Below are 21,659 nucleotides of genomic sequence, written 5' to 3'. Positions count from 1 at the left end.
GGGGGTGAGGAGAGTGGGATGGAGGAGAGGAGAGTGGGATGGAGGAGAGGAGAGTGGGATGGGGGTGAGGAGAGTGGGATGGGGGTGAGGAGAGTGGGATGGGGGTGAGGAGAGTGGGATGGGGGTGAGGAGAGTGGGATGGGGGTGAGGAGAGTGGGATGGAGGAGAGGAGAGTGGGATGGAGGAGAGGAGAGTGGGATGGGGGTGAGGAGAGTGGGATGGAGGAGAGGAGAGTGGGATGGAGGAGAGGAGAGTGGGATGGAGGAGAGGAGAGTGGGATGGAGGAGAGGAGAGTGGGATTGGGGTGAGGAGAGTGGGATGGAGGAGAGGAGAGTGGGATGGAGGAGAGGAGAGTGGGATGGGGGTGAGGAGAGTGGGATGGGGGTGAGGAGAGTGGGATGGAGGAGAGGAGAGTGGGATGGAGGAGAGGAGAGTGGGATGGGGGAGAGGAGAGTGGGATGGGGGTGAGGAGAGTGGGATGGAGGAAGGGCACAGGATGAAAGTGGGATGGAGGAGACGGGAGGTGTGATGTAGGCAGAGGAGAGTGGGATGGGGGTGAGGAGAGTGGGATGGAGGAGAGGAGAGTGGGATGGAGGAGAGGAGAGTGGGATGGAGGAGAGGAGAGTGGGATGGAGGAGAGGAGAGTGGGATGGGGGTGAGGAGAGTGGGATGGAGGAGAGGAGAGTGGGATGGAGGAGAGGAGAGTGGGATGGGGGTGAGGAGAGTGGGATGGAGGAGAGGAGAGTGGGATGGAGGAGAGGAGAGTGGGATGGGGGAGAGGAGAGTGGGATGGGGGTGAGGAGAGTGGGATGGAGGAAGAGCACAGGATGAAAGTGGGATGGAGGAGATGGGAGGTGTGATGTAGGCAGAGGAAAGTGGGATGGAGGCAGAGGAGAGTGGGATGGGGGTGAGGAGAGTGGGATGGGGGTGAGGAGAGTGGGATGGGGGTGAGGAGAGTGGGATGGAGGAAGAGCACAGGATGAAAGTGGGATGGAGGAGACGGGAGGTGTGATGTAGGCAGAGGAGAGTGGGATGGAGGCAGAGGAGAGTGTGATGGAGCGAGGGGAGAGTGTGATGGGGGAAGAGGAGAGTGTAATGGGAGGAGAGGAGAGTGGGATGCGGGAGAGTGGGATGGAAGGAGGGGAGAGTGGGATGGAGGGAGAGGACAGTGGGATGGGAGGAGAGGAGAGTGGGATGCGGGAGAGTGGGATGGAGGGAGGGGAGAGTGGGATGGAGGGAGAGGAGAGTGGGATGAGGGAGAGGAGAGTGGGATGGAGGAGAGTGGGATGGAGGGAGAGGAGAGTGGGATGGAGGGAGAGGAGAGTGGGATAGAGGCAGAGGAGAGTGGGATGGGGAGAGGAGAGTGGGATGGAGGGAGAGGACAGTGGGATGGAGGGAGAGGAGTGTGGGATGGGATGGTGGAGAGTGAGATGGAGGAGAGGAGAGTGGGATGGAGGGAGAGGAGAGTGTGATGGAGGAGAGGAGAGTGTGATGTAGGCAGAGGAGAGTGTGATGGAGGAGAGGAGAGTGTGATGGAGCGAGGGGAGAGTGTGTTGGGGAAGAGGAGAGTGTAATGGGAGGAGAGGAGAGTGGGATGGTAGGAGAGGAGAGTGGGATGCGGGAGAGTGGGATGGAGGGAGGGGAGAGTGGGATGGAGGGAGAGGAGAGTGTGATGTAGGAGAGGAGAGTGTGATGTAGGCAGAGGAGAGTGTGATGGAGGAGAGGAGAGTGTGATGTAGGCAGAGGAGAGTGTGATGGAGCGAGGGGAGAGTGTGATGGGGAAGAGGAGAGTGTAATGGGTGGAGAGGAGAGTGGGAAGCGGGAGAGTGGGATGGAGGGAGGGGAGAGTGGGATGGAGGGAGAGGAGAGTGGGATGAGGGAGAGGAGAGTGGGATGGAGGAGAGGAGAGTGGGATGCGGGAGAGTGGGATGGAGGGAGAGGAGTGTGGGATGGGATGGGATGGGATGGTGGAGAGTGGGATGGAGGAGAGGAGAGTGGGATGGAGGGAGAGGAGAGTGGGATGGAGGGAGAGGAGAGTGGGATGGAGGAGAGGAGAGTGGGATGGAGGGAGAGGAGAGTGGGATGGAGGCAGAGGAGAGTGGGATGGAGGGAGAGGAGTGTGGGATGGGATGGTGGAGAGTGGGATGGAGGAGAGGAGAGTGGGATGAGGGAGAGGAGAGTGGGATGGAGGGAGAGGAGAGTGGGATGGAGGAGAGGAGAGTGGGATGGAGGGAGAGGAGAGTGGGATGGGGAGAGGAGAGTGGGATGGAGGGAGAGGACAGTGGGATGGAGGAGAGGAGAGTGGGATGGAGGGAGAGGAGAGTGGGATGGAGGGAGAGGAGAGTGGGATGGACAGTGAGGAGAGTGGGATGGAGGAGAGGAGAGTGGGATGGAGGGAGAGGAGAGTGGGATGGAGGGAGAGGAGAGTGGGATAGAGGCAGAGGAGAGTGGGATGGGGAGATGAGAGTGGGATGGAGGGAGAGGACAGTGGGATGGAGGAGAGGAGAGTGGGATGGAGGGAGAGGAGAGTGGGATGGAGGGAGAGGAGAGTGGGTTTGAGGAGAGGAGAGTGGGATGGGGAGAGGAGAGTGGGATGGAGGGAGGAAGAGGAAAGTGGGATGGAGGGAGAGGAGAGTGGGATGGAGGAGAGGAGAGTGGGATGGGATGGGAGAGGAGAGTGGGATGGAAGGAGGGAGAGTAGAGTGGGATGGAGGGAGGGAGAGGAGAGTGGGATGGAGGAGAGGAGAGTGGGATGGAGGGATAGAGGGAGTGAGTGGAGAGTGGCATGGAGGGAGGGAGGGAGGGAGGGAGGGGGAGGGAGGGAGGGAGGGAGGGAGGGAGGGAGGGAGGGAGAGGAGAGTGGGATGGAGGAGAGGAGAGTGGGATGGAGGAGAGGAGAGTGGGATGGGGAGAGGAGAGTGGGATAGAGGGAGGGAGAGGAGAGTGGGATGGAGGAAGAGCACAGGAGGAGAGATCATGGAACATGGAGGAGAGGAACATGGAGAGGAGCAGGGACAAGAGAGAGAGAGGAGGAATCTGAACAAGAAAAAGACAGACTGACTTTGAAACCTTTGAATGTGCAAGAGGCTGTGTGGATATAGGGTATTTTCCTAAGTCTGCCCTTCAACAGTAGGCCAGTGCAATGTCTCAGGTGAAAGATGTATTTTTTTATTTTACCTTTATTTAACTAGGCAAGTCAGTTAAGAACAAATTCCTATTTACTATGACGGCCTAGGAACAGTGGGTTAACTGCCTTGTTCAGGCGCAGAACGACAGAATTTTACCTTGTCAACTCTGGGATTCGATCTAGCAACCTTTCGTTTACTGGCCCAACACTCTAATCACTAGACTACCTGCCGATAAAAAGATAAGGTGCAGTGCTGATGGAACTTGTAACTGACAAACACTCATTCGATGGCCTCAAAAGACTCTCTGCCCCATTTTGAGCCTGCACTACCATTAAGATTTCACTATAACTCTTACCATCTCTGGACATGCCAACGAAGAGGCATTTCTTGAAGCGACAGTGTTGGCAACGGTTGCGGTTCATTCTCATGATGAGGCAGTTCTCATTTTTCACACACATCTTGTAGTTGATATTCTGCTGGATGCTGCGACGGAAGAAACCCTAGACAGGAAATACAAGCAGATGTACAGTTAGTTTGCATCCTGGTTGGTTTTTATGGTAATATAGACGGTGTAATGTAATCATATCATATACAGTTTATGTTTATTTGTCAGGGTCTTTACCTTGCAACCCTCACAGGCGTGCACTCCGTAGTGGAACCCAGATGCAATGTCTCCACACACTTTGCACAGAAGCACCATCCCACCAGCCTCTGTAGACATAGCAAGAGAGAGGCACCGATAATCAGAAATGTGATCAGATCAGTGAGCCTACGAGGGTGAATACCAACCAATTGTACAAGCAACAAAAGATGTGTACAGTCAACTAAAAGATGCAGGGGACATGGGTCATGGATAAGGTGGATATCCAGGTTCAGGAAGTAAAGAGGGAAAATAACACATTGGTAAACAACTCACTGGTGAAAGTTCCTGTGAATCCACATGGTCTTGTCCCAGCGCTGGGGTGTTGGTAGGTGTCCTGGTGGGTGGATGTTGATGTAGCTACCTTGTAGACTTCTGGGAACTGGAACACCAGTTTGGAAGATGGGGGGGTACATCTTCCTCCCCTCTGGCCCTTCAGGGACCCCAGGTGCCCGAGCTCTGTGAAGGTGATCTCCTCTGGGGAGGAGGGCTGGGAGTGGGAGGAGGGGGGAGACTCGGTCTGGTACCCACTGGACGGGCTGCCTGGGCTGGCACTGCCAGAGGAGCCTGCATACAGAATAACACCACCTGTTCACAAAACAGAGACAGCGCAGGGAGTTAGTCAGGTAGCTGACACAAAATAGCTGATAAGTTTGCTCTGAAAAGGAGTTTAAAGTATCAAAGTGCATGCTGTAGTTTAGGATGCCATTTTCAACAAGCAAAAACCTTCATTTGAAAGGGCTGTACTGAATTCATTTTGGCGTCAAAAAATATACAATTTATACAAGTGCATAACATGTTTTGGAACAGCAAGTTTTATGTCATGTTGCACATCCCTCTGACCCTGCAAAGGAGGTCAGCTCTGAGAATGTGCTGCAAGCATCCTGCCTCATCATATGATATGAATTTAATTAGGTATAATTGTGCATTCAAGCACATGCAGGGAGTGGAGCAAGGTAAACCATGTGGGAAACACAGCGCATTGCTTCTGTGCCAACCAAATTCCAGTGGCCAATATTGATCACATAGAAACACTGGATTACAGTTCCAACAACAGGTTGGATGATCTGATTAGATATCCTGTGGGTAGTGGACACGTTTAGATGTAGTTCACAGCACCCAGATTGTGCCAACGCCTGACCTGACTGGCATGGTTCCAAAGTGTGTGTGTGTGTATCCGGGCTTCTCAGTTAAATGCCATCACCCCATTGCATTGCTCTGTGAGGCTTACCTAATTGGGCAGCAGGTGAATATGGGCATCTAGGTTAAACCAGCAGTAGCCTCACTCAATATTATGCAATCAGTTGAACTATCTTGTGTTATTTAGATTTGGATGTATATATGACCGAATACAAACAGTGCAGCTATTCCCTCCGCAAGGCTATCAAACAAGCTAAGCGTCAGTACAGAGACAAAGTAGAATCTCAATTCAACGGCTCAGACACAAGAGGCATGTGGCAGGGTCTACAGTCAATCACGGACTACAAGAAGAAATCCAGCCCAGTCACGGACCAGGATGTCTTGCTCCCAGGCAGACTAAATAACTTTTTTGCCCGCTTTGAGTACAATACAGTGCCACTGACACGGCCTGCAACGAAAACATGCGGACTCTCCACTGCAGCCGAGGTGAGTAGTAAGACATTTAAACGTGTTAACCCTCGCAAGGCTGCAGGCCCAGACGGCATCCCCAGCCGCGCCCTCAGAGCATGCGCAGACCAGCTGGCCGATGTGTTTACGGACATATTCAATCAATCCCTATACCAGTCTGCTGTTCCCACATGCTTCAAGAGGGCCACCATTGTTCCTGTTCCCAAGAAAGCTAAGGTAACTGAGCTAAACGACTACCGCCCCGTAGCACTCACTTCCGTCATCATGAAGTGCTTTGAGAGACTAGTCAAGGACCATATCACCTCCACCCTACCTGACACCCTAGACCCACTCCAATTTGCTTACCGCCCAAATAGGTCCACAGACGATGCAATCTCAACCACACTGCACACTGCCCTAACCCACCTGGACAAGAGGAATACCTATGTGAGAATGCTGTTCATCGACTACAGCTCGGCATTCAACACCATAGTACCCTCCAAGCTCGTCATCAAGCTCGAGACCCTGGGTCTCGACCCCGCCCTGTGCAACTGGGTACTGGACTTCCTGACGGGCCGCCCCCAGGTGGTGAGGGTAGGCAACAACATCTCCTCCCCGCTGATCCTCAACACGGGAGCCCCACAAGGGTGCGTTCTGAGCCCTCTCCTGTACTCCCTGTTCACCCACGACTGCGTGGCCACGCACGCCTCCAACTCAATCATCAAGTTTGCGGACGACACAACAGTGGTAGGCTTGATTACCAACAACGACGAGACGGCCTACAGGGAGGAGGTGAGGGCCCTCGGAGTGTGGTGTCAGGAAAATAACCTCACACTCAACGTCAACAAAACTAAGGAGATGATTGTGGACTTCAGGAAACAGCAGAGGGAACACCCCTATCCACATCGATGGAACAGTAGTGGAGAGGGTAGCTAGTTTTAAGTTCCTCGGCATACACATCACAGACAAACTGAATTGGTCCACTCACACTGACAGCGTCGTGAAGAAGGCGCAGCAGCGCCTATTCAACCTCAGGAGGCTGAAGAAATTCGGCTTGTCACCAAAAGCACTCACAAACTTCTACAGATGCACAATCGAGAGCATCCTGGCGGGCTGTATCACCGCCTGGTACGGCAACTGCTCCGCCCTCAACCGTAAGGCTCTCCAGAGGGTAGTGAGGACTGCACAACGCATCACCGGGGGCAAACTACCTGCCCTCCAGGACACCTACACCACCCGTTGTTACAGGAAGGCCATAAAGATCATCAAGGACATCAACCACCCGAACCACTGCCTGTTCACCCCGCTATCATCCAGAAGGCGAGGTCAGTACAGGTGCATCAAAGCTGGGACCGAGAGACTGAAAAACAGCTTCTATCTCAAGGCCATCAGACTGTTAAACAGCCACCACTAACATTGAGTGGCTGCTGCCAACACACTGTCATTGACACTGACCCAACTCCAGCCATTTTAATAATGGGAATTGATGGGAAATGATGTAAATATATCACTAGCCACTTTAAACAATGCTACCTTATATAATGTTACTTACCCTACATTATTCATCTCATATGCATACGTATATACTGTACTCTACATCATCGACTGCATCCTTATGTAACACATGTATCACTAGCCACTTTAACTATGCCACTTTGTTTACATACTCATCTCATATGTATATACTGTACTCGATACCATCTACTGTATCTTGCCTATGCTGCTCTGTACCATCACTCATTCATATATCTTTATGTACATATTATTTATCCCCTTACACTGTGTATAAGACAGTAGTTTTGGAATTGTTAGTTAGATTACTTGTTGGTTATTACTGCATTGTCGGAACTAGAAGCACAAGCATTTCGCTACACTCGCATTAACATCTGCTAACCATGTGTATGTGACAAATAAAATTGGATTTGATTTATATGGATTACATCTGATTTTGTTTACTTCTGCTTGGTTTGATAAGATAAATCAAGAATGCATGTACTGTATCTCTCCCTCTAAGACCATTACATATCAAGGTCAAACAGGGGCACTAGCTGTAGGTTAACTGAGCCATGTAATCATCGAGTCAAGTTGGATGACATTCTCAATGAAGAAAAGAGAGAGAGCCACCATTCAAAACCGCCTCCAAGTTGCAGGCAGATGGCAGGAGTAAAAAATGCTGCGGCATGGTGCTCAGATATCCCACATTACTGCACCAGTGACCTTAACCTTCATATTGACATCATGCAAACATCCACAAATTGTACACAGTATTTAGCCTACCCGAATATGTCATGCAGGTGAATGAGGACCCAAAAGCGACTTGGCGAAAACAGAGTATTTAATCCAGAATAAACTTTACAAAACAAAAAGCATAATACTACACGTAAAGACGAGAACAGACTGGAGACTTGATCGAGAACTGCAGGTTGCCTCGGGAAGGCACTTGAACCTAGCAGACTCAGACACCTGCTCACCACGCAGCATCTGAGGGAAACACGACACGACAGGGCAAAACATTGACACAGCACGGTGAATATAGATGAGGATCCGACAGGGCAGGTACGGGAAACAAGGAGAGAAATAGGGACTCTAATCAGGGAAAAGGATCGGGAACAGGTGTGGGAAGACTAAATGATGATTAGGGGAATAGGAACAGCTGGGAGCAGGAACGGAACGATAGAGAGAAGAGAGAGCGAGAGAGTGAGAGAGGGAGGGGGAGAGAGAGGGATAGAAAGAGGGAAAGAACCTAATAAGACCAGCAGAGGGAAACTAATAGAATGGGAAGCACAGGGACAAGACATGATAATTAATGACAAAACATGACAGTACCCCCCCACTCACCGAGCGCCTCCTGGCGCACTCGAGGAGGAATCCTGGCGGCAACGGAGGAAATCATCAATGAGTGAACGGTCCAGCACGTCCCGAGACGGAACCCAACTCCTCTCCTCAGGACCGTAACCCTCCCAATCCACTAAGTATTGGTGACCCCGTCCCCGAGAACGCATGTCCATGATCTTATGTACCTTGTAAATAGGTGTGCTCTCGACAAGGACGGGAGGGGGAGGGAAGACGAACGGGGGTGCGAAGAAAGGGCTTAACACAGGAGACATGGAAGACAGGATGGACGCGACGAAGATGTCGCGGAAGAAGCAGTCGCACAGCGACAGGATTGACGACCTGGGAGACACGGAACGGACCAATGAACCGCGGAGTCAACTTACGAGAAGCTGTCGTAAGAGGAAGGTTGCGAGTGGAAAGCCACACTCTCTGGCCGCAACAATACCTTGGACTCTTAATCCTGCGTTTATTGGCGGCTCTCACAGTCTTCCCCGCAGACAAAGGCAGACCGGTAATGAAGTCTAGGGCGATGTGAGACCATGGTCGAGAAGGAATGGGGAGCGGTCTGAGACGACCGGCAGGAGGAGAGTTACCCGACTTAGTCTGTGCGCAGTCCGAACAAGCAGCCACGAAACGGCGCGTGTCACGCTCCTGAGTCGGCCACCAAAAGCGCTGGCGAATAGACGCAAGAGTGCCTCGAACACCGGGATGACCAGCTAACTTGGCAGAGTGAGCCCACTGAAGAACAGCCAGACGAGTGGAAACAGGAACGAAAAGGAGGTTATTAGGACAAGCGCGCGGCGACGCAGTGTGCGTGAGTGCTTGCTTAACCTGTCTTTCAATTCCCCAGACTGTCAACCCGACAACACGCCCATAAGGAAGAATCCCCTCGGGATCAGTAGAAGCCACAGAAGAACTAAACAGACGGGATAAGGCATCAGGCTTGGTGTTCTTGCTACCCGGACGGTAAGAAATCACAAACTCGAAACGAGCGAAAAACAACGCCCAACGAGCTTGACGGGCATTAAGTCGTTTGGCAGAACGGATGTACTCAAGGTTCTTATGGTCTGTCCAAACGACAAAAGGAACGGTCGCCCCCTCCAACCACTGTCGCCATTCGCCTAGGGCTAAGCGGATGGCGAGCAGTTCACGGTTACCCACATCATAGTTGCGCTCAGATGGCGACAGGCGATGAGAAAAATAAGCGCAAGGATGAACCTTATCGTCAGACTGGAAGCGCTGGGATAGAATGGCTCCCACGCCTACCTCTGAAGCGTCAACCTCGACAATGAATTGTCTAGTGACGTCAGGAGTAACGAGGATAGGAGCGGACGTAAAACGTTCTTTTAGAAGATCAAAAGCTCCCTGGGCGGAACCGGACCACTTAAAACACGTCTTGACAGAAGTAAGAGCTGTGAGAGGGGCAGCAACTTGACCGAAATTACGAATGAAACGCCGATAGAAATTAGCAAAACCTAAAAAGCGCTGCAACTCGACACGTGACCTTGGAACGGGCCAATCACTGACAGCTTGGACCTTAGCGGAATCCATCTGAATGCCTTCAGCGGAAATAACGGAACCGAGAAAAGTAACGGAGGAGACATGAAAAGAGCACTTCTCAGCCTTTACGTAGAGACAATTCTCTAAAAGGCGCTGTAGAACACGTCGAACGTGCTGAACATGAATCTCGAGTGACGGTGAAAAAATCAGGATCTCGTCAAGATAGACAAAAACAAAGATGTTCAGCATGTCTCTCAGAACATCATTAACTAATGCCTGAAAAACAGCTGGCGCATTGGCGAGACCAAACGGCAGAACCCGGTACTCAAAATGCCCTAACGGAGTGTTAAACGCCGTTTTCCACTCGTCCCCCTCTCTGATGCGCACGAGATGGTAAGCGTTACGAAGGTCCAACTTAGTAAAGCACCTGGCTCCCTGCAGAATCTCGAAGGCTGATGACATAAGGGGAAGCGGATAACGATTCTTAACCGTTATGTCATTCAGCCCTCGATAATCCACGCAGGGGCGCAGAGTACCGTCCTTCTTCTTAACAAAAAGAACCCCGCCCCGGCCGGAGAGGAAGAAGGCACTATGGTACCGGCGTCAAGAGACACAGATAAATAATCCTCGAGAGCCTTACGTTCGGGAGCCGACAGAGAGTATAGTCTACCCCGAGGAGGAGTGGTCCCCGGAAGGAGATCAATACTACAATCATACGACCGGTGAGGAGGAAGGGAGTTGGCTCGGGACCGACTGAAGACCGTGCGCAGATCATGATATTCCTCCGGCACTCCTGTCAAATCGCCAGGTTCCTCCTGAGAAGTGGGGACAGAAGAAATGGGAGGGATGGCAGACATTAAGCACTTCACATGACAAGATACGTTCCAGGATAGGATAGAATTACAAGACCAATTAATAGAAGGATTATGACATACTAGCCAGGGATGACCCAAAACAACAGGTGTGAAAGGTGAACGAAAAATCAAAAAGAAATAGTCTCACTGTGGTTACCAGATACTGTGAGAGTTAAAGGTAGTGTCTCAAATCTGATACTGGGAAGATGACTACCATCTAAGGCAAACATGGGCGTAGGCTTGTCTAACTGTCTGAAAGGAATGTTATGTTTCCGAACCCATGCTTCGTCCATGAAACAACCCTCAGCCCCAGAGTCAATCAAGGCACTGCATGTAGCACCCGAACCGGTCCAGCGTAGATGGACCGACATAGTAGTACAAGATCTAGATGAAGAGACCTGAGTAGTAGCGCTCACCAGTAGCCCTCCGCTTACTGATGGGCTCTGGCCTCTTACTGGACATGAATTAACAAAATGTCCATCAAATCCGCAATAGAGGCACAGGCGGTTGGTGATCCTCCGTTCCCTCTCCTTAGTCGAGATGCGAATCCCTCCCAGCTGCATGGGCTCAGTCTCAGAGCCAGAGGAGGGAGATGGTTGCGATGCGGAGCAGGGAAACACCGTTGATGCGAGCTCTCTTCCACGAGCCTGGTGACGAAGATCTACCCGTCGTTCTATGCGGATGGCGAGAGCAATCAAAGAGTCCACACTGGAAGGAACCTCCCGAGAGAGAATCTCATCTTTGACCACTGTGTGGAGTCCCTCCAGAAAACGAGCGAGCAGCGCCGGCTCGTTCCAGTCACTAGAGGCAGCAAGAGTACGAAACTCTATAGAGTAATCCGTTATGGATCGATCACCTTGGCATAGGGAAGCCAGGACCCTAGAAGCCTCCCCACCAAAAACTGAACGGTCAAAAACCCGAATCATCTCCTCTTTAAAGTTCTGGTAATTGTTAGAACAATCAGCCCTTGCCTCCCAGATAGCTGTGCCCCACTCTCGGGCCCGGCCAGTAAGGAGTGAAATGACGTAAGCAACCCGAGCTCTCTCTCTAGAGTATGTGTTGGGTTGGAGAGAGAACACAATCTCACACTGGGTGAGAAAGGAGCGGCACTCAGTGGGCTGCCCGGAGTAGCAAGGTGGGTTATTAACCCTAGGTTCTGGAGGCTCGGCAGGCCAGGAAGTAACAGGTGGCACGAGACGAAGACTCTGGAACTGTCCAGAGAGGTCGGAAACCTGAGCGGCCAGGCTCTCCACGGCATGGCGAGCAGCAGACAATTCCTGCTCGTGTCTGCCGAGCATGGCTCCTTGGATCTCGACGGCAGTGTTACGAGCGTCTGTAGTCGCTGGGTCCATTCCTCGGTCGGATCCTTCTGTCATGCAGGTGAATGAGGACCCAAAAGCGACTTGGCGAAAACAGAGTATTTAATCCAGAATAAACTTTACAAAACAAAAAGCATAATACTACACGTAAAGACGAGAACAGACTGGAGACTTGATCGAGAACTGCAGGTTGCCTCGGGAAGGCACTTGAACCTAACAGACTCAGACACCTGCTCACCACGCAGCATCTGAGGGAAACACGACACGACAGGGCAAAACATAGACACAGCACGGTGAATATAGATGAGGATCCGACAGGGCAGGTACGGGAAACAAGGAGAGAAATAGGGACTCTAATCAGGGAAAAGGATCGGGAACAGGTGTGGGAAGACTAAATGATGATTAGGGGAATAGGAACAGCTGGGAGCAGGAACGGAACGATAGAGAGAAGAGAGAGCGAGAGAGTGAGAGAGGGAGGGGGAGAGAGAGGGATAGAAAGAGGGAAAGAACCTAATAAGACCAGCAGAGGGAAACTAATAGAATGGGAAGCACAGGGACAAGACATGATAATTAATGACAAAACATGACAGAATAGCCCATACAAAATATCTAAGGCCAATAAAGTAGATGATGAATAAGTTAATAAAAACATTTTTTATATATAACATTTAAACAAATAAATGACAAAGTTTAGTGTCGGATGCAGAGGTCTGAAAAGCTCCAAGTTTTGTCCTCCAGATAATAACTGACATGGAACCCGTGGAACCCGTGGAACATGCCTTGGCCCAGACCGTTTCCATCACCTGGACTGAAACGTGACTGCAGAGTTAGTACATTAATCACCACTCAACAGCTGGGAGTGGAAGTAGAATATGTAAATAAATATGATGCCAGGTGTACTTTGGCTAACCTTGCAGAAACACCTCCCAATGCTCCATGCATAACTCTATAGTTTCCCATAGCCATAAGCTTTGCGTTATCAATCCATGTCACTGGCCCAGCCTCCAAGGGCAGCAGGTAGCCTAGAGGTTAAGAGCGTTGGACCAATAACCGAAAGGATACGCAAAACACATTTACATTTCACATGTGTATAACACACACTTGTACATGTGTGAAATAGGACAAAAATAGGCGCCCACCAAATTATTAATGTAGTAATCACAACACTTCTCCTATCTATTCAGCATCTCAATGCACATTGGGTGGTAGAGAATAATTTACTTATAGATACACACGAAAACAAAGTCGCCAGCCTACTGTTGGCAATAAGCATAGAATGCATTGGAACCAGTGACAGCTCACTCCATGTGAATTTGTTTTCATGAGGAAAAACAGGAAGTGTCTCCTACCCATATGAAAAAATAGTATAGTATACTATGGTATAAATACTACACTCTTAGAAAAACGGTTTCAAAAAGGTTCTTCGGCTGTCCCCATAGGATAAACCTTTTTGGTTCCAGGTAGAGCCCTTTTTGGTTTAAAGTAGAACCCTTTTGGCTTCCATTGTAACGGTTCTCTTTAGGTGAAGTAGAGTCAGACCAAAATGCGGCGTGGCTATTGCAATCCATGTTTAATGAAACAAAGTAAACACAAATCAAATACAAAAACAATAAACGTACCACGAAAACCGAAACAGCCTAATACTGGTGCAAAGTAACACAGAGACAGTAACATGGACAATCACCCACAAAACCCAACACCAAACAGGCTACCTAAATATGGTTCCCAATCAGAGACAATGACGAACACCTGCCTCTGATCGAGAACCATATCAGGCCAAACATAGATCTAGACAAACTAGACATGTAACATAGAATGCCCACCCAGCTCACACCCTGACCAACCAAAACATAGAGACATACAAAGCAAACTATGGTCAGGGTTTTGACAGTACCCCCCCCCCCCCCCAAGGTGCGGTCTCCGGCCGCAAAACCTGAACCTATAGGGGAGGGTCTGGGTGGGCATCTGTCCGCGGTGGCGGGTCTGGTGCTGGACGTGGCCCCCACTTCACCGTAGTCTTAGTCCCCCACCTTGTCCGCTTCTGTGGCCTCCTCACCATGGCAACTCTTCTCAACGGACAGAGGGGCGGCAGCTCGGGACAGAGGGGCGGCAGCTCAGGACAGAGGGGCGGCAGCTCGGGACAGAGGGGCGGCTGCTCGGGACAGAGGGGCGGCTGCTCGGGACAGAGGGGCTCTGGCGGTCCCTGGCTGACTGGCGGCACTGGCGGCCCCTGGCTGACTGGTGGCTCCTGGCTGACTGGCGGCACTGGCGGCCCCTGGCTGACTGGCGCCTCCTGGCTGACTGGCGTCACTGGCGGCTCCTGGCAGACGGGCGGCACTGGCGGCTCCTGGCAGACGGGCGGCACTGGCGGCTCCTGGTAGACGGGCGGCACTGGCGGCGCTGGGCAGAGGGGCGGCGCTGGGCAGACGGGCGGCACTGGCGGCGCTGGGCAGATGGGTGGCTCAGGCGGCGCTGGAGAGGAGGAAGGCTCTGGTAGCGCCGGAGAGGCGGGAGACTCCGACAGCGCTGGAGAGGAGGAAGGCTCTGGTAGCGCCGGAGAGGCGGGAGACTCCGGCAGCGCTGGAGAGGAGGAAGCCCCTGTAAGGATGGACCGGAGAGACAGCCTGGTGCGGGGGGCTGCCACCGGAGGGCTGGTGCGTGGAGGTGGTGACGGATAGACCGGGCCGTGCAGGTGCACTGGAGCTCTTGAGCACCGAGCCTGCCAACCTTACCCGGCTGAATGGTCCCGGTCGCCCTGCCAGTGCGGCGAGGTGGAATAGCCCGCACTGGGCTATGCAGGCGAACCGGGGACACCGTGTGCAAGGTTGGTGCCATGTAAGCCGGCCCAAGGAGACGCACTGGAGACCAGATGCGTAGAGCCGGCTTCATGGCACTTGGCTCGATGCCCACTCTAGCCCGGCCGATACGCAGAGCTGGAATGTACCGCACCGGGCTATGCACCCGCACTGGGGACACCGTGCGCTTCACAGCATAACACGGTGCCTGCCTGGTCTCTCTCGTCCCCCGGTAACCACAGGAAGTTGGCTCAGGTCTCCTACCTGGCGTAGCCATACTCCCTGTGAGCCCCCCCCCCGAGAAAGTTTTGGGGCTGACTCTCAGGCTTCCATCCACGACGCCGCGCTGCCTCCTCATACCAGCGCCTCTCCGATTTCCCGCCTCCAGTTCTTACTTGGGGTGGCAATATTCTCCTGGCTGAGCCCAGGGTCCTTTCTTCCAAGTAGTGCAGCCTCTCCCACTGCTGCTGCTGTTGCTCCTGTTGCTGCTGCATCTGTTGCTTCTTCTGTATGTGAAGGAGAGTCAGACCAAAATGCGGCGTGGCTATTGCGATCCATGTTTAATGAAACAAAGTAAACACGAATCAAATACAAAAACAATAAACGTAACACGAAAACCGAAACAGCCTAATACTGGTGCAAAGTAACACCGAGACAGTAACAAGGACAATCACCCACAAAACCCAACACCAAACAGGCTACCTAAATATGGTTCCCAATCAGAGACAATGACGAACACCTGCCTCTGATTGAGAACCATATCAGGCCAAACATAGAACTAGACAAACTAGACATGTAACATAGAATGCCCACTCAGCTCACACCCTGACCAACCAAAACATAGAAACATACAAAGCAAACTATGGTCAGGGTGTGACAATTGTAGTATTTACTGTAGTGTTGCGTCCATGACTATAGTATACTGTAGTATTAACAGTTTACTATAGTATAAATACTGTAGGAAAAAAATGAGTAATTACGTAGTGTTTTTGCGGACATTAGTATACTACTCATTCAAGGGTTTTTCTTGATTTTTTATATTTTCTACATTGTAGAATAATAGTTTAGACATCAACACTATTAAATAGCACATATGGAATCATGTAGTAACCCATTAAACAAATCAAAATATATTGTAGATTTTATATTCTTCAAAGTAGCCATCCTTTGCCTTGATGACAGCTTTGCACACTCTTGGCATTCTCTCAACCAGGTTCATGAGGAATGCTTTTCCAACAGTCTTGAAGGAGTTCCCACATAATGCTGATTACTTGATTGTTGGCTGCTTTTCCTTCACTCTGCGGTCTAACTCATCTCAAAACCATCTCAATTGGTTTGAGGTCGGGTGATTGTGGAGGCCAGGTCATCTGACGCAGCACTACTATCACTCTCCTTCTTGGTCAAATAGCCCTTACACAGCCTGGAGGTGTGTTGGGTCATTGTCCTGTAGAAAAACAAATGATAGTCCCACTAAGCGCAAACCAGATGGGATGGCGTATCGCTGCAGAATGCTGTGGTAGCCATGCTGGTTAACCTCTTCAACGTATGGGGGTGCTATGTCATTATTGGATAAAAAAAAACGTGCCTGTTTTAAGCGCAATATTTTGTCACGAAAACATGCTTGACTATGCATATAATTGGCAGCTTTGGAAAGAAAACACTCTGACGTTTTCAAAACTGCAAAGATATTATCTGTGCGTGCCCCAGAACTGATGCTACAGGCGAAACCAAGATGAAACTTCAAACAGGAAATGAGCAGGATTTTTGACGCTCTGTTTTTCATTGTCTCCTTATATGGCTGTGAAAGCGCCACGAATTAGCCTGCCCTTTCTATCGTTTCTCCAAGTTGTCTGCAGCATTGTGACGTATTTGTAGGCATATCATTGGAAGATTCGCCATAAGAGACTACATTTACCAGGGGTCCGCCCGGTGTCCTTTGTTGAAATTGTTGCGTAATCTCCAAGCTGCTCGCATTCATCCATGTGATTGAGACAGAGAGGAGACTTCCAGGAATGATATATCATGAAGAGATATGTGAAAAACACCTTGAGGATTGATTCTAAACAACGTTTACCATGTTTCAGTCGATATTATGGAGTTAATGTGGAAGAAAGTTTGGCGTTTGGATGAATGAATTTTCGTTTTTTTTTGGTAGCCAAACATGATGCAGAAAACGGACCGATTTCTCCTGCACAAATAATCTTTCATGAAAAACTGAACATTTGCTATCTAACTGAGAGTCTCCTCATTGAAAACATCCGAAGTTCTTCAAAGGTAAATTATTTTATTTGAATGGTTTTTCTGGTTTTTGTGAAAATATTGCCTGCTGAATGCTAACGCTAAATGCTAACGCTAAATGCTAACGCTAAATGCTAACCCTAGCTATCAATACTGTTACACAAATGCTTGTTTTGCTATATTTGTGAAAACCTGAGATGACAGTGTTGTTAACAAAAGGCTAAGCTTGATAGCTAGCATATTGATTTAATTTAATTTGCGATTTTCAGGAATAGTTAACGTTGTGTTATGCTAATGAGCTTGCTGATAGATTTACACAATCCTGGATACATTTATTTTTCTTAGCAAAACGTGACGCACAAAATGGAGCGATTTCTCCTAAACAAATAATCTTTCAGGAAAAACTGAACATTTGCTATCTAACTGAGAGTCTCCTCATTGAAAACATCAGAAGTTATTCAGAAGTAAATGATTTTATTTGAATGGTTTTCTGGTTTTTGTGAAAATGTTGCCTGCTGAATGCTAACGCTAAATGCTATGCTAACGCTAAATGCTGTTACAGAAATGATTGTTTTGCTATGGTTGAGAAGCAATTTTTTGAAAATCTGAGCTGACAGTGTTGTTAACAAAAGGCTAAGCTTGAGAGCTAGCATATTTATTTCATTTCATTTGCGATTTTCATGAATAGTTAACGTTGCGTTATGGTAATGAGCTTGAGGCTGTATTCACAATCCCGGATCCGGGATGGCTCGACGCAAGAAGTTAAGTGTGCCTTGAATTTGAAATAAATCAAGGTAGGAACCACAAATGTGGAGATCATCCGTTCACCTACTCTGCATCTCACAAAGACATGGCGGTTGGAACCAAATCTCTCAAATTTAGACTCATCAGACCAAAAGACAGATTTCCACCGGTCTAATGTCCATTGTTCGTGTTTCTTGGTCGACCAGAAAGGCCTGATTCACTCAGTCTCCTCTGAACAGTTGATGTTGAGATGTGTCTGTTACTTGAACTCTGAGGTGCAGTTAACTCTATTGATTTTTTTGTTGTTGTTGAATTTGACCCCTTTTTCTCCCCAATTTCATGGTATCCAATTGTTGTAGTAGCTACTATCTTGTCTCATCACTACAACTCCCGTACGGGCTCGGGAGAGACGAAGGTTGAAAGTCATGCGTCCTCCGATACACAACCCAACCAGCCGTACTGCTTCTTAACACAGCACACATCCAACCCGGAAGCCAGCCGCACCAATGTGTCGGAGGGTACACCGTGCACCTGGCAACCTTGGTTAGCGCACACTACGCCCGGCCCGCCACAGGAGTCGCTGGTGCGCAATGAGACAAGGACATCCCTACCGACCAAGCCCTCCCTAACCCGGACGACGCTAGGCCAATTATGCATCGCCCCACGGACCTCCCGGTCGCGGCGGGTTACAACAGAGCCTGGGCGCAAACCCAGGGACTCTGATAGCACAGCTGGCGCTGCAGTACAGCGCCCTTAACCACTGCGCCACCGGGGAGGCCAACTCTATTGAACTTATCCTCTGCAGCAGAGGTAACTCTGGGTCTTCCTTTCCTGTGGAAGTCCTCATGAGAGCCAGTTTCATCATAGCGCTTGGTGGGTTTTGCAACTGCACTTGAAGAAACGTTCAAAGTTATTTCCAGATTGACTGACCTTCATTTCTTAAAGTAATGATGGACTGTCGTTTCTCTTTGCTTATTTGAGCTGTGCTTGCCATAATATGGACTCTCTCTTTTACCAAATAGGGTATACCACCCCTACCATGTCACAACCCAACTGATAGCCTCAAATGCATTAAGAAGGAAATCAATTCCACAAATGTACTTTTAACAAGGCACATCTGTTAATTGAAATGCATTCCATGTCACTACCCCATGAAGCTAGTTGAGAAAAGGCCAAGATTGTGCAAAGCTATCATCAAGGCAAAGGGCGGCTACTTTGAAGAATCTCAAATCTCAAATATATTTTAGATTTGTTTAGCACTTTTTTGGTTACTACATGATTCCATAGTTTTGATGTCTTCACTATTATTCTACAATGTGGAACAAAGTAAAAATGAAAGAAAAAATGAAACCCCTTCAATGAGTAGGTGTGTCCAAACTTTAGACTGGTACTGTATATATACTTGGCATGTAGGTTTCACACTTTAGGGTAGTACAAACTAGGTATGGGGAGGAAAATGGGCAGGGTATATGCAAATAAATACTGTAGTATAATATACTATAGTAATTACTGTCGTGTTTTTGCCGACATTACTGTAGTATTTACTGTAGTGTTTTTGCTGACATTACTGTAGTATTAACTGTAGTGTTTTTGCCGACATTACTGTAGTATTTACTGTAGTGTTTTTGCCGACATTACTGTAGTATTTACTGTAGTGTTTTTGATGACATTACTGTAGTATTAACTGTAGTGTTTTTGATGACATTACTGTAGTATTTACTGTAGTGTTTTTGATGACATTACTGTAGTATTTACTGTAGCGTTTTTGCCGACATTACTGTAGTATTTACTGTAGTGTTTTTGATGACATTACTGTAGTATTTACTGTAGTGTTTTTGCTGACATTACTGTAGTATTTACTGTAGTGTTTTTGATGAAATTACTGTAGTATTTACTGTAGTGTTTTTGCTGACATTACTGTAGTATTTACTGTAGTGTTTTGCCGACATTACTGTAGTATTTACTGTAGTGTTTTTGATGACATTACTGTAGTATTTACTGTAGTGTTTTTGATGACATTACTGTAGTAAGTAATACACATGATCGAGGGATGCTACAGTGTGTACAATTCTACAATATACTACAGTTTACTACAGAATTCTATATGAATTATTGTTGCATTCTATAGTAAACTGTAGTCATTTTTTTACGTGGGAAATTGGTGAACTTCAAGCACTGTCACATATCATCATCAATCTTTTTAGCAGTTTTTGATGTGCACCTTTGTATGCTTGAAAGAAAACATACACTTGTTGGATATTACACCTGTTTCAGAACTTATATCAATCAGTATTCATTGTATTTTCCAAGTGCAGCATGGGAGGATAAAGCACAAAAAGCATGATGGTCCTGTTATAACGTTGAATTGTTCTCATCTGGGCCGTCATTGAAAATACGAATTTGTTCTTAACTGACTTGTCTAGTAAAATAAAGGTAAAATAAATAAATAAAAATATATTTAATCTCCATGTCGCAACTTTCTAAACATATAGAATTGGACATACAGTACTAGCCTTATAAAATGGTTTAAAATCGTATTAAGTCGACCCCTTTCTAACATGCCGATGAAGTGACGCCTTCAATGTAAAACCTCATCATGCAGGACGTTTGGGAACATACTTTACACACAAATACGCACGACTGCAAAGAGAAACAAACACAATAAAACGTGGTAAATACTCTTTAAATTATTTTAAAAATCATCACCATACTCAACTCAAAATGTATAACTCCAATACCAAATTCAATATTGAGCTACAAAAAATAGTATTGCTATGCGACTGATATATAACATGTATGCAATAACAAAATATAATTTGAAAATCAGCAATAAACGGAAATAACAAAACATATCATCGCAATCATAGCACTTACCACCGGGACTGTCCATGTTTATTGATGTGTCTTGTTTGCTGTGATGAATGAAGCTCGACTTGTCAATATACAGCTGCTTCTGAATGTCAATTTGCAGGATCAATACTAAACTACAGACAGGTGATAGTCGAGAACTACCTGTGCGTAAAATACCTGACCCATGGAACGAGCGCACAGTCGAAGACAATAGTATTGATCTGTCAACGACTGAACACTCTGTAGTATACTGTAAGCACGGTTATGTCCAGCTGTATTCTATGCAGAACAGTTATGTCCAACTGTCTCAGGTGTGCAGGATATATTATTATTGCATGCTACCTGGATCCGTTCTGCACTGTGCTTGTGAGTTGCTTGGTTCGGCGGAAGGGAGTGTCGCGAGCAGAGAACAAGTGATTCTAATTTTTAAAATCCCAATAATTTACAGCTTCATCAGCATCTCCGAGGGTGAACTGAACTGTAAACGAGATCAAACAATACACGCACTCACTTCCACATCAATCACGTTTTCAGGTGACTTTAAAAAATGTGACTCGATTCTGCGTCCTCACTCAACTTCTGTTGTGTCTGGATGTATATCTCATCTCACTATATGTCCCATTTGAACTCTCCTTTCACCCTTTACTCTATAATGCGTTCTCATTGGCGGGTATCTAGAGCTGAGGGGAGATTTGATACGCTTATGTGACGGTGCAACGCGTTTAGTAAAGCCACGGTGCATGTGCGCTCTGCATGTGCCTGGGCGTGCGCCGCCCTACTGACATACTGTACATTTTATACATACCATAATGCCGAGCGTGCGATAACGAGAAGTGGGCGGATGAGGCACATGCACAATGGGCGGCGCACACCGTGACTGGTCCGGAAGTTTTTAGTAGCGGACTGCCGCTTGAAGTTGATGGCCGACATTCAGACCATGTGTCTTAGGCACAAATACACAAACAAGTGACACATGTTGTCCTAAATGTGAGTGTTTGTGTTTGTGGAGGAAATGTAGGCTGTCTCTTCAGCATACAGTATTTTACTGTGGCAGGATTATTCACGTCCCCTCAGTAACATTCAATTGCAGTTCATTATTTTGTCACTAGAGAGCGCCACAACGCCAGGAAACCCATCTTTGTAGCCTCAATTCTCCACACATTCATTTT

General features: G+C 48.4%; 1 protein-coding gene across 1 annotated transcript in view; it reads right to left on the bottom strand.

The window, feature by feature from the left end:
* The window catches only part of LOC124032259 (nuclear receptor subfamily 1 group D member 1-like), a 28,933-nt gene extending 7,733 nt beyond the window's left edge, over positions 1–21,200 (bottom strand). Inside the window, exons 1-4 of the mRNA XM_046344517.1 lie at positions 20,515–21,200; positions 4,045–4,356; positions 3,751–3,839; positions 3,484–3,628 (exon numbers count right to left, since the gene is read on the bottom strand). Of these exons, the coding sequence (XP_046200473.1) occupies positions 3,484–3,628; positions 3,751–3,839; positions 4,045–4,356; positions 20,515–20,530 (562 nt within the window). The 5' untranslated portion in view covers positions 20,531–21,200. The remainder of the gene's footprint in view (positions 1–3,483; positions 3,629–3,750; positions 3,840–4,044; positions 4,357–20,514) is intronic.
* Between the last annotated feature and the right edge of the window lie 459 nt (positions 21,201–21,659).

The sequence above is a fragment of the Oncorhynchus gorbuscha genome, linkage group LG03 (assembly GCF_021184085.1).
Source record: "Oncorhynchus gorbuscha isolate QuinsamMale2020 ecotype Even-year linkage group LG03, OgorEven_v1.0, whole genome shotgun sequence".
Taxonomy (NCBI): Eukaryota; Metazoa; Chordata; class Actinopteri; order Salmoniformes; family Salmonidae; genus Oncorhynchus; species Oncorhynchus gorbuscha.
This window is presented reverse-complemented; position numbering and strand designations above follow the sequence as displayed.